Raw genomic sequence first — 12,274 nt, 5'->3', positions numbered from 1 at the left:
GGGTCATTCGTTGAAGGCAATTTTGGTGTTTAGATGAAAGCTACCATGCTCTGCGATCCACTTAGTCTTTGAAAACCATCGGGAAGTGACCCGGAGCTGTCTTTTGGGAAGAATCCATGTCATTTGATTGGCCACATCGGCAGAATTACCGTTTACGTGAGGTCGCACCAAGCAACTCAACTGAGGCAAACTTCCCGGGCACGTGCAACAGCGGACGGAATTTCTCCTTTGCCGCAATTTCGGATTTCAATTACGTACTTTCCCCCTAATATCGACTGGTGCGGGGGTCAGGGCATCGACAAAAGGGCGCGCTTGGCCGCCTTGGATGACCGGAAGCGGGGCCCGACCGTGTACGTTAAGCCGTCCCGAGAGAGTGGGTCCCGGAGGTCTCAAGTCGAGTCCGGCGCTCCACCCACTTCCGTGTACGTTGAGTATAGCCGAGTTGAAATGACAAAGTTCCAATGCCGCCCGCGCACCGAAAGATTTGAAAACTTTCGTTAGCCCAATCATTCGAGTCATTACCTGATTGCAACGACAAATGCTGGCATGAATTTGAGCGGTTTCGTGGTATAAAACATGTGTTGTCGCCCCTCTTCGCCAAAACCTGCAGTTCTTCCGTTTTCATCACGACTTTCAACCAACTCTTTTCAACTTCAGTGTTTGAGAATGATATCAACAACAACAAATACTGACAGTTCCACTTGTATCTCCAAGTGCATACGTCCTGGTTCAATCCCTTCCGTTTCTATCCTGGGCCACGATTCACGTCGCATTATGCACATGCCCAAGATGGCGCTGAGCATCAGCATCGACTACCACTACACGTCCAAGATTTACACGTGCAACTCCAAGGTCTCTGGAACACTATCAGTTTGCACCCAAAGGGATACACCTTTCAATTGCGTCCAAATCGCCCTTCTTGGCACTTCCCACACTCGGATCGATATGCTACCTGCTCCCAAGATCATCGACAATGATTTTCTGAGGCTGGACATGCCTATTCACGAGGATTCATATCCATCAGGCCGAAACTTTCGTGCCGGGCAGACCTATCATATTCCGTTTGAATTCACAATCCCTCGCGCCCTATCCAATGACACTTGTCACGCCCGCACCCCCTCGGAGTGTGGACACATTCAAGATCTCCACATGCGGCTGCCACCAACCATGGGTGACTGGGGAAAAGACGACATGTCACCTGTGATGGCTAGAGTCGAATACACTATCGTGGCTCGTGTATTGCAGAAGCGTGCTTCCGAGGCAGGCCTCGCAACCGAGATCAGCCAGCCCATCAAAGTGTTCCCCTCATTGCCGGAAGATCCACCTTTAAGCATCACTGAGCAAGATACCCGATACTGCCTGAGCAAGACTAAGTACACTCGGAAGAGCCTGCTGTCGACACAAAGGGACCAGGTCACAGCGAGTATCGTTCAGCCGGCATCAGCAGTCTTAGACATCGCTGGACAGCAAGTTTCTCCGACTTCGGCGACAATGCACCTTGCTTTCAAATCGAACTCGACATGTGCAACACCTCCAGACATCAGTCTTCGTCAAATCAGGCTCGAAGCGATCAGCTGGTTTAGCGGAGCCCCCATCAAGACCCTCCCAGAACTTGGCGAGGCAAGAGACTCCACCGGCATCAAGCAGGAGTTGAAGTACATCACTTCAACCAAACTGCCAACGACTGGTGTAGAAGTCAAATGGCAGCATGTTGATACTGGCGGACAGTCCTCTTTGTGGGAAGGAAGTCTAGAGATCCCGGTCGCACTCCCAACCACCCACAAAATGTTCCTCCCGACTTTTTACAATTGCTTCGTGGCCCGAACATACGTTTTGCACTTGTGTGTCAATGCAGCTGCGTCGGGTACGAAGATCAATCTATCCGTGCCACTTCAGATCTCCGTGCAGGAGCAGGATGGAAAGGACTTCGAGGTGTCTGGCGATGATCTGCCAACCTTTGAAGCAGCTATCGCTTGGCGATCAGTACGTTGATGGATGGTAGTTGCCACAGAGATAACGAGACAATTGCAAGCGGAATGAAGAAACCATGATAGAAGGGACCGAACTGGCCTCGAGGATACGGACACAAGAGAGAGGTTGCCGGTGATCTATGATTAATCTTACGACGAAAGAATTAACGACACTAGTTGATATCATGCAATTGAGTTTTTTCGGTCATTTCTATCCATGCGTAAACAAGATGCAGTATCATGCGGTGTGTATTAGGTGACGTTGTGAAGTACTAGGTACGTATGGGGTATTTGCTCGAAGAGGCGAGGGGTATTTGGAAGTGACGCGTGCAAAGCATGATGGTACGTTAGAGCGTGAAGGTAGGTTGCATATGGAGGGCCAATGCAGAAAAAGATCTCGGTCTCCCTAAGGGTACTGTTCGAGTCTCTCCTTGGACATTGCGCCCTCTTCGTTGGCCCCATGATGCACCTGGAATGTCGTGCTGACAGAGATAACGCCTGGATTATCCGATGTCGGTGTGACAGAGGCTCCTCGTCCAGAAGCACTCAGCCGACCGGCCTCCTTGAACAGTTCCTCGTCCGAGTCATTGTCTCTGATCTGTGTTCCGCCAACTACGGTGGTTGTGAGGCGGCTGTGATGGGTTCGTCTGGTGCCGATTGCGGCCGATGAGAGTTCGTAGTTCCCGTAGCGGTAGTTTGATGTGGTCCCGCGAGTCGAGGTGTGCCCGAGAAAGAGTGTTCGCAGTGCTTTACAGAAATATGTTAGTATGGACGCTGATGACCAGATGATGGGTTAAGGGTCGGCGTACCTGGAAGGGATGCGGCGATGATTGCAACAGCTGTCTCGATCATAGACACAGTGCAAGTCAACATTGTCTCCATTTTCTTGGAGTAGAATGCTCGGATAACTGTGATTGTTAGATTGAAATCAAATTGCCAGGGCATGACATCGAGGCAATTCAACTTACTGCTGGCAACGATGACGAAGAAACCAAGTGCGAAGATGGCGGCGACGCCAAGCTTCTGCTTCAACTTCATCTGCAACTTGAGAACCATTGAAATTGGCAAGCTGATTGCTGGGTTTTATCAGAAGGGGAAAAGTAGCAACACGATGTTCTTGACTTACTGGCAACATCGGAACCGATGTTTACTGCGTAGGGGTTAGCACAGTCCAAGCGTCGTCAGGACGATCAGTTGGAGGGGTTCTCACGCAGAATCGTCAACCAGTAGTTGATCTCAGCGTCCTTCGGATCGCATTGGTCTGCAGGATGTCAGTATCTCAAGTTCGTCGGTCTGGTTGTGCCTATTGTTAACTCACAATTAGGATCCATTGACCATCTCTTGTCGTGCGGGTAACACTGGAAAATGATATGGAAGAAGATGGTTGCCCAAGACGCCAAGAGCAGGCCAATCGCAACATTGTATACAATCTGAAGTCTCGATGCTGGTGCTGCAATTCTTTTGTAGAAGATTACAAGTGCAACTTTGATGGCCCAAAGAGAGGTTACGTAGAGGATTGATCCAGGAACGATCATCTTTGTGTCACGTCTCGTCAGTTCAACTTCTAAGGCTTAGGTCGCGGCAGCCGGTCGCGGGAGTCTTACCTGCATAATCTGAATAAACTCCTCTCTTGTGGCCTTTGGAATCTCAGCCATACCAAGATTCCACATGTGCTGCTGAATTATCAAGTCCCCGATGAGACAACATGTCGACAATATCAGGAGGGCATCGTCGATGCCTATAGCCTTAAACCTCCGAATTCGGACCCACAGCCTGAGGACCAGGAAAAGGGTTGCCGCTACAGTACAGATGTACCAGGAGATCTGAGTAACCAAACTGTCAGTACCAGAGAGCGGGAAAAGTCTCGCAGCTTGAGCTTCAAAAAATGATGCCCAACATGTGAATTGCACCTACCACTTGGCCAAGACCTTCGGCCATGACGAGCAAGATGACCGGTCCTCACGTCAACTTGTGCAAACAAGACAGAAGAGGAAGGGCGGTGGATGCCCCTCAGGTCTTATTGCTCGAACCACGACCAAGTAGCTGGGCCACGGGGCTGTTCAGAGGCCCCCCTTATGCATCACGCTTGTTTTCAATTCAGCTTAGCCATGGTGCGACGATCCATGGCTTGTGCATTTCTGCACCTGTCAATCACCTCATGTAGGGATGTGGCGCACCACACAGCGCTAGGCAAGGTGTTGCCCTCGTGTGCGAAACGATATCTGTCAAGTCTGCACATCTCCTCCGGGCTTGGCGCGAGAAGCGGGAATTCCGACGTAGCCTGTGGGATGAGCAACTGTTGCGAGCCTCGTGGCCCATCTGGCAAATACTGACGGGCAATCAGGTCCCAGAAATAGCCAGCGCATGAACCATTGGTTCCAGTCAATCAGATCCAATGAGGCCGAGAGACGTGGAGTGACCATATCAGGATTCTCGTGATGTTCAAGAATTAGTGCCAACAGTAGCGTAGGCTGAAGTTCGCCGGTCCCGCTTGTTCCGCCGCCGAGGCAGGGGATCCAACAGGGAGTCAACATGGGGCCATGGACTCTGCATGCTTCGCGGCATTATTGATTTCTCGAGTCCCTCTGCCGGTGGAGACAGCATGGAGCCGCTAGGGCTGGCTGGTTGAGAGTGTCAGGGAAGCGGCGCTCTGCAACGTGGTCTACCAACGTGTTTTGCACATGGGAATCAGGATCTTGGAATTCTTCAACATCGAACCGCGCGCGGGATTAACGCCGACAGAGCCGGCTGTGGAGCTTCGCCGGTGAGATGCGTGGGCTTTCTTCGGATGAAGCTCAAGAAAACGACCCTGATCCCAGCCTGCCCAGCCCAACATTAAATGAGATTTCCGGAGAAGGCGACCTTTTCGTTCTCGATAGCGCAAATGTCAGCACAAAGAGCCCCCTATGGGCGGAGTTGACATGGGGTTGAACCCCTGGCGTTCTGTGGTTCCCTCTCCACTTCAGCAAACCATCGCCATCTGTCTGCCCACATCTGTCTTCGTAGGGGTCTCATCAAAAGGGAAAAGAGCATCGCTCGTTATTCATATGAACTGCATGGACGCCCTCAACAGCTTGGACTACCTGGTTGTCCTCCCACCTTCCGCACGCACCTCACCGATCGTCGTCAACAAAGTGAGTGCATCATGGGACTCGTCAATGTCTTGACAACCGGCGCAAGCTTGGTCCTGGCGGTGGCCTCTGTCTTCCCTCACGCGGCGGTGGCTGCATGTGCCAACATCACCAGGCCCACAAGCGTCGTTCTTCCTCAGGGAAGGATTAAGGGCTTTCGTGATGATTCTCGCAATGCGGTGTTTTTGGGCATCCCCTTTGCGGCGACGACAGGTGGGGAGAATAGGTATGTCGATCATTGCGATTTTCGACTTTCAGCTGGACTAACGAAACTTTCAAAGATGGAGAGCGCCTCAGAATGTTCTGCGGTCAAACGCGACCTTCGATGCGACGTCATACGGCCCAACATGCCCTCAGGCCATCTCTGGTACTACATTCAGCCAGCAGGGTGAGGATTGTCTCAACTTGAACATCTGGTCTCCTCCGAACGGAAATGACCTGCCCGTAAGTCGGATCGAGAACCCACAAGTTTAGTAATTGGTTCCAAGACTGAACAATAATGCGCGCAGGTATTTGTCTACATGTACGGCGGTGCCATGGTGACCGGCTCCAACAGCAATCCTCAGATCCAGGGAACCAACTTCGCTCGCAATGGAGTTGTTTACGTCAACTTCAACACTCGCGAGAGCATCTTCGCCTCTCCACACTCTGCGGAGTTGAAGGATGCCAACCCTGAAGAGTCCCAAAACTTTAGCATCCTGGACGTCGAGAAAGCCCTTGATTGGATCCACGAGAATATCCGGGGTAAGCAAGCATCTAAGATCTCACATGAGTGGCCAATGCCGATCAAAGTGACACGAGTCTAACGCCAGACCAGCATTCGGAGGAAACCCCGACCACATCGTCTTCGGTGGCCATTCCTCTGGCTCAGTCCAGGTCGATCACTACCTATGGAACCACCCGGACTCTTGGCTCAAGGGAGCTGTGCAGATGAGCGCCAACGCCATGTCCGGTCCTGCCTACGCACCCGTCAACGAGGCCCTTGACGCCGTTGCTACCGAGGTTGGATGCCCTGCTGGTGGCGACGGCCAGATCGATTGTCTTCGCGATGTCGACGTCTACGCTTTCCAGACCACCAACTTCAACTCGACCTTCAACACTTGGTTCACTCCTATCATTGACAACATCACCCGCCATTCCGACTATGCTGCTCGTTTTGCCGCTGGCAAGTATGCTACTCACGTGCCGCTCCTGACTGGTACCTCCAATGGCGAGGGTACAATCTTCAGTCTCGTTTATGGCGCCGAAAACACGAACTTCAGCTCTTGGATCAACACATTTGATGCCGACAGTGCTCACATCGAGGATGCTGTTCTGATCGAGGCATACAACGCTTCAGCCTATGGGACCGAGTCTCTCCGTAGCGGTGCCCAGTACGGCGACGCTCGCTTCAACTGCGCCGTAGACTACCTCCAGGACCTCCGCAGTGCCATACAGGACACTTGGGTCTACCGCTTCTTCGGCGCCTACGACAATGTCGTCGGAGTTCCTGGCACTGCTCCCACCCATGGCACCGAGGTCCCCTTCTTCCATGGCGGCAATGAGTGTTTTGAGGCTCTGTCTAACGTCACCGAGGCCCAGCAGGCATTGGCTGACTCCATCCATGGGTGGTTTGTGCAATGGATCAAGAACCCGGCTGCCGGTCCTGGGTGGGACAAGGTTGCACCCGAGTCGGGAGCCCTCGTCAAGCTTGGCGTCCCCGATGATGAGCTGTCTCGCATTGATGGTTCTACCGACGAGTTCAACCAGCGCTGCCAAAATGTGAGTTTTCTCCGAAAACAGATGTTTTCTGATCGTTTCCTAATAATATGTCAGGTTTACAAGCCCGCCTTCCCGAAGTACCCTGTCATCCAATCAGTGAGCGATATTGTCAACAAGCTGTTGTGATACGTCTCATAAAGTATCTGCTTGACTCTTGTAATCAGTATCTTCGCGACAAAATGTTGTCATACCTATGTGTTGGCATCGTCATTTCCGTAGACGTCAACTTGAACTCTCACCACACGTGTCCAGTGTGACCATTTCCTCTGTTTGGCACGGGAGTCAAGCCTCATGACCGTTCTTCCAGTCACCTCGCCACGTTTTTGCCACCGCAACTGGGCCTCAGAAGAAACAACAGCCGTAGCATGATACCTGAGGCCTATGCAACGACATCCGGCAGAGTCATTAGAGTTGGAATGAAGTCAAGTTATCAAAATTATCGCCGTAAAATTGGCGTACGTGTCCCATAAGGCTGCAGAGGCCAGATATTGTCTTAATTAAGCCCGTCAGCTCGCCCGGATCCCAGTGGCGCATTCACTGCCATGTTTGAGTCAGTCGTGCGAATCAGGCGCGTGAGTTCGAGACAACGCCGGAAGGATCTACATGGGTGACAGGAGATTAGCACAAATTTGGAAGGGCATAGAATGCAGTTATATCTTAAGTTCCCAGCGAAAAGGTAAGGAGAAGTAAGACGAAAGCAGCCGGAACCTGCTAGCCTGATGTACATGATCTTATAAATCATGAGTCACTGACCTGTGGTACCCGACTCTGGTCTTTCCTCATCTTCCTTCCTCAAACACTCGGCATTATGCGACGAAAGATTGAAGTTTTCACACTCACAGCTATTCTTCTTAGCACTTTAGTGTTAAGTGAAGACAACGAACCATGTTATTTTCCGAGCACAAGACGCGCTACTGACGGTATACCGTGTCCTGTCGTGGGAGACAATGCTGCCAAAGCATGCTGCAAGTATGGTCACTATTGCTTGAGCAATGGCTTGTGCCTCGAGCCTAATTATTGGACCTTGTATCGACACTCCTGTACGGATGCCAAGTTTCGAACGTCCGGTTGCCCGAGGTTTTGCTTCAATACAAGTAGCAATGGACAAGAAGCTTCAAGTAAGCAATCATGGTCATGGTGGCCAAGTTGTCAATAATTCGCGCTTGCTCATTATTCCAACAGCTAACAAAGTTTGAACAGCTCTTGACAACCTTAGCGGTGTCAACAACTGTGGATATAGCCTGGATCAATGGAGGTGTAATATCCAAATCCCGTGTAAAACGAGCAATTTCTCAATTTCAAATATGGGAACCATCATGCCCAACAGCGCTCAGAAGTCGCAACTTGGCCTCCAAAGTGGCATTCCTGAGAGCGGCGTACCTGAGAGCGGCATATCTGTCGGGACAGCGGTTGGTATTGGGGCCAGGGTAGGAATTCCTCTTGCAATCGTCGCTGGAGTCCTGGGGATATTGCTTCTACGTCAGAAAAAAAGGACGAAAGCTGTCAACCTTATTTCAGCACATTCCACATCAGAAGTCACTTCTCCCAAACCAAACCAGTCGGCTCCGACTTCGCCAGCCCCGTGGCGGGAAAGTCATCTCTCTGGAACGGGTGAACAACAAACAGCGGAGTTGCCGCTGGAGTTCACCGTGAGACATGAGCTTCCTCAATAAGTGAGGCTCGAAGAAGGCTACAGGAGATTTACATCACAGCATTCTGGCTTGAAAGGGAATTACTGACTGACCAATGGACTTTCCATGAAGTCGAGTGCATTCACAATGTATCAAGCTTCTTGCACGCGGAAACTCTAAAGCTACCAGATCCCGCATAATGAGTTTGGACGGATGTACGCGATAGTGCATCGCAATATACCAGCCAATTGACTTGAAAAAAACAACATTCTTGTCGCTAATCTTGAGTCGCAACTGGCTTCTTAGGTATGCTCATCGAATCAAACTATGGACATGCGAAAATGTTGAGTTGCGCAATGGGTCGGACATAGTAATTGACCGACGTCCAGCAAACACCACGGATGCTGGCCTTTTGTAGACGAAATAGTAGGAGTCAGCGACGGATGCGCCTGAGAAGCGAGCATGGGAATAGAGCTAGAGCAGCAAATGTTGTTGCAAGCTTCCAAACCATTTCACAGGCGGGAAGACGAAGGGCGAGGCTTGAAAGACGGTTTCGCTTCCCAACCCATCATATCGGTCAAGATTGATGCGAGGTTCTTTGCGCTGCGTCGCCGAAATCCATGCATCGTATCGACCTGTCAAACCACATTCGGCTGCAACGGCGGGCTTGGCGGGGGGCGAATCAATTTCAATGTAAGCAACCAAGGCGCAGGAAACTCGATTTTAAGAGATGAGTGGTTGCTGCCACTGGAAGTGACGAGCCAGTGAGACAAATCTGCAGGGCCAAGACTCAAACCTTGTACAAGAGCTGAAGATAGTTTGACGACTTCCTATTTCCTAATCGGGCAACACATAAGTCGATGAAATACGAAGAGTGAGACACAGTCGGCAAGTCAGCCTAACCGCAGTGGCCGGGTTTTGCGACATGGCATTTAAAAAACCGATTTCCGATACTTCGCTACGTCAACATCACACAGCGGCCCATCCCTCTTCATTGTAAATATGCACCGGTCCGCCCTCAGACTTGTCGTGCTTCTGACGTTGGTAGCATCAGCCACTGGCGAAACTTGCTACTTCCCAGATGGGTCGGTTGACCAGGGCGGCATTGAATGCCCCAGAATCGGAGACAATGCCGTGGTCGCGTGCTGTCGCAAGTCCAACCACTACTGCCTCGATAACGGACTCTGTCTGGAGCCGAATGCGTGGACGATGTACCGGAACTCCTGCACAGACAAGAACTTTCGAGCGGCCGGATGTCCCAAGATTTGCCGCGATGCTGGTGAGCTCACTCTTTTCGCAGCCACGACTTCAGGACTAACATATGCAGCACTGAGCGGACATACCGGTGTCAACTACTGCTTCCAGGATGCCATCTGGACATGTCGCGGGCGGAACGATTGCGACAAGGGTAACTTTACGATGCCGAGTCCTAGAGGGAGAATGTTGATCAACACGGCGTTGGAATCCGATCTCGGAATCGCGGCGGCGACGAGCGCCGGGCCCAGCGGCACATCCATCGCGGTGTGCTCGAAGACTTCGGAGGCCAGCAACGGAATCTCAACTGGAGCGGCAGCAGGCATCGCGGTTGGCGTTGGACTTCCGCTGGCTATTGCGGTTGTGGCGCTGACGGTCTTGCTTCTGCGAGAGAAGAAGAAGTCGAGAGCTGCGGGAGTAGATGGGATGACGACTGCCGGAGGTTCTGAATCGTCGCCCGCGCCGGTACGGGCCAAGCACGAATATCCTGGAGGCTTTGCGCAAGCAAACCAGCCTGGATATGGACAGCAGCCGACAACGGAACTTCCTCCGGACCCGACGGTTCGGCATGAGCTTCCCCAGTAGTGGACGATATGATGGCAGGTCGAGATAGGACCCATGAGTAAAGTACATAGCTTGGTGCCGCCAATCCCGAGTAACTAGGCGAGAGAAACAATGGAGGTGAGGCTTCTATATGTACATAAAATGGAGGGGTAGACAACAGCCTTGAACATTGAACTTTGAAGCATTGATTTTCGAGAGTGTCTATGGTATTTACTTTTCTTCCTCTATTCGTCCTTCACGAGCCCCTCTCGCCCCGCCAGCCATAGCCTCGTCCATGCCCACACCCGCCCTCGTCGTCTTGCATCTACAAGAAGTTGATACCGACGCCAACCTGAAGGCCCTTAGTGCCTTGCTCGCCCTTACGGAGCACCATAGGCAGGCTGAAGTTCAGTTCGAATCGAGCAACAGGATGGGCATAGACCAGACCGACACCGACGGCGGTCGACGGCAAGCCCGTGGTCAGGTCGTTGAGGGCATTGTACATGCTACCCGCGACGCTTCGGGTGCTGAGGCCAGCAGCCTTCTTCTCGCCGTCGCCCTTGGTCTTGTTCTTCAACGCCACGAGCCTGCCACCGTTGGCGAAGATCTGGAAGCGAAGAGCAGAGTCGGCGCCCTTGTAGGGCAGGGGGAAGAGCATGTTCACGCTTCCGGCAGCAAAGAGGTCTCCGCCGACAGCGTTCGAGCCGTCGTGGGGACCGAGGCCACCAAAGTGGAAGCCGCGAACGTCGGTAGGACCGCCGAGCTGGAACCTATCGTTGATGCGGCTGGGCTGGGCCTTGCCTTCGGAGGCGAAGCCGAGAGGAAGAGGGTAGAGCATGCCGAAGCGGAGGCCTCCTCCGATGGAGATACCGGAACGGCCCTTAATGCCGGGCAGAGAGATGGGGACAGCGCCACCAATCTCGCACTCGCCCTTGGAGAAGGCGACGTCTCCGGCGAGAGGACCGACACCTGCGAGCTCGAAGACGGACTTGAGCAAGTAGCCGCTTTGAGGCAGTTGCGCGTTGTCTCTCGCATCGCGCGAGTATGTGTGCTTGATGGAGCTCTTGACGGAGTCCCCGGCGTCGGCGCGGACTGAGGGGCTCGCGTTGTCACTAAGGCCAGTAACCTGACGCCAGACACCAGAGTACTCGAGCGAGTGCACACTCTTGCCAGACAGCCAGGAGAAGCGGAGGTTGCCTCCCTTGACAGCCTCTTGGTGGGCAGCCCATGCCTTGTCTGTGGTAGATGCCAGTGCCTCCAGAGAAATCCTGGTGTCGGGGTTGCTGTTGACAGGGGCACTCAGGTTCGCGCTGTAAGCGGACCGAGTCTTGTTTCCAGCACTCGCATTGACGGTGAGCTGCTCGGCGCCGCCAAAGATGTTGCGCCAGAGCACGGAGGTGTAGACGGAGCCTTCGCTGTTTCCTACATCGGTGCCGGCATTGATCTTGTATCGGGAGAGCTCCTTGACAACAATGTCGACGTCGACGTCGGTAGGGGTGGAGGAGGGGTCGGCGGGGTCGGATCCGTTGATGTGAACCTTGGGATCGGGGTGGAAGATGCCCAGTCTCTCGAGCTTGCCCTTGGCATCACCCAGGCGGGCTGCGACTTCGCCGAGGGTGGAGGAGCTGTTGGCCTCGGCGGTCAGGAGGGGCTCGAAGATGGGGTCGAGGAAGCCGCGTCGGGTGTTGGAAGCGCCGTGGACCTGGAGACGGTTGATGGTCATGGGCTGGGAGTTCTGCTCTGCAAGCTGAGATGCGCATTAGCATGGGTGATTGGCAGCATAACGGGCCGGGTCAGTCCTTGCCAGAGCCTGGAATCTCCTAATCTTGGCCTCCTCCTGCAGGTTCTCGAAGGCGGCAGAGGACTCGGCCTCCTTGCGGAGAGCGTCAGGCCCGGCCTTGAGCTTGTCGGTCGGGTTAGACGCCATCGTAGCGGGCTGTGGTGACGATGTAAGGTGGGCTGGAGGGACAGTCGGCAGGCTTCG

The 12,274-nt window shown here is 53.1% G+C and overlaps 5 protein-coding genes across 5 annotated transcripts; 3 read left to right on the top strand and 2 right to left on the bottom strand.

The window, feature by feature from the left end:
- Positions 1-789: 789 nt before the first annotated feature.
- COL26b_012271 (uncharacterized protein) lies at positions 790-1,992 on the top strand (the record flags this gene model as incomplete). The annotated part of the gene is made up of 1 exon (XM_053184916.1): positions 790-1,992. The coding sequence occupies one exon, from the start codon at positions 790-792 to the stop codon at positions 1,990-1,992; it is 1,203 nt and encodes a 400-aa protein (XP_053031155.1).
- Positions 1,993-2,376: 384 nt separating this feature from the next.
- COL26b_012270 (uncharacterized protein) lies at positions 2,377-3,640 on the bottom strand (the record flags this gene model as incomplete). The annotated part of the gene is made up of 7 exons (XM_053184915.1): positions 2,377-2,717; positions 2,780-2,878; positions 2,939-3,046; positions 3,097-3,120; positions 3,181-3,231; positions 3,289-3,505; positions 3,575-3,640. 7 exons carry the CDS (start codon positions 3,638-3,640, stop codon positions 2,377-2,379), a joined length of 906 nt encoding a protein of 301 aa, XP_053031154.1.
- Positions 3,641-5,115: 1,475 nt separating this feature from the next.
- Positions 5,116-6,988, top strand: COL26b_012269 (uncharacterized protein; the record flags this gene model as incomplete). The annotated part of the gene is made up of 5 exons (XM_053184914.1): positions 5,116-5,327; positions 5,383-5,545; positions 5,611-5,845; positions 5,919-6,862; positions 6,917-6,988. 5 exons carry the CDS (start codon positions 5,116-5,118, stop codon positions 6,986-6,988), a joined length of 1,626 nt encoding a protein of 541 aa, XP_053031153.1.
- A 2,507-nt stretch (positions 6,989-9,495) lies between these two features.
- Positions 9,496-10,332, top strand: COL26b_012268 (uncharacterized protein; the record flags this gene model as incomplete). Its single annotated transcript, XM_053184913.1, has 1 exon — positions 9,496-10,332. One exon carries the CDS (start codon positions 9,496-9,498, stop codon positions 10,330-10,332), a length of 837 nt encoding a protein of 278 aa, XP_053031152.1.
- Positions 10,333-10,615: 283 nt separating this feature from the next.
- On the bottom strand, positions 10,616-12,217 carry COL26b_012267 (uncharacterized protein; the record flags this gene model as incomplete). Its single annotated transcript, XM_053184912.1, has 2 exons — positions 10,616-12,030; positions 12,076-12,217. 2 exons carry the CDS (start codon positions 12,215-12,217, stop codon positions 10,616-10,618), a joined length of 1,557 nt encoding a protein of 518 aa, XP_053031151.1.
- Between the last annotated feature and the right edge of the window lie 57 nt (positions 12,218-12,274).

The sequence above is a fragment of the Colletotrichum chrysophilum genome (assembly GCF_026319265.1).
Source record: "Colletotrichum chrysophilum strain AFK26 chromosome Unknown scaffold_169, whole genome shotgun sequence".
Taxonomy (NCBI): domain Eukaryota; kingdom Fungi; phylum Ascomycota; class Sordariomycetes; order Glomerellales; family Glomerellaceae; genus Colletotrichum; species Colletotrichum chrysophilum.
This window is presented reverse-complemented; position numbering and strand designations above follow the sequence as displayed.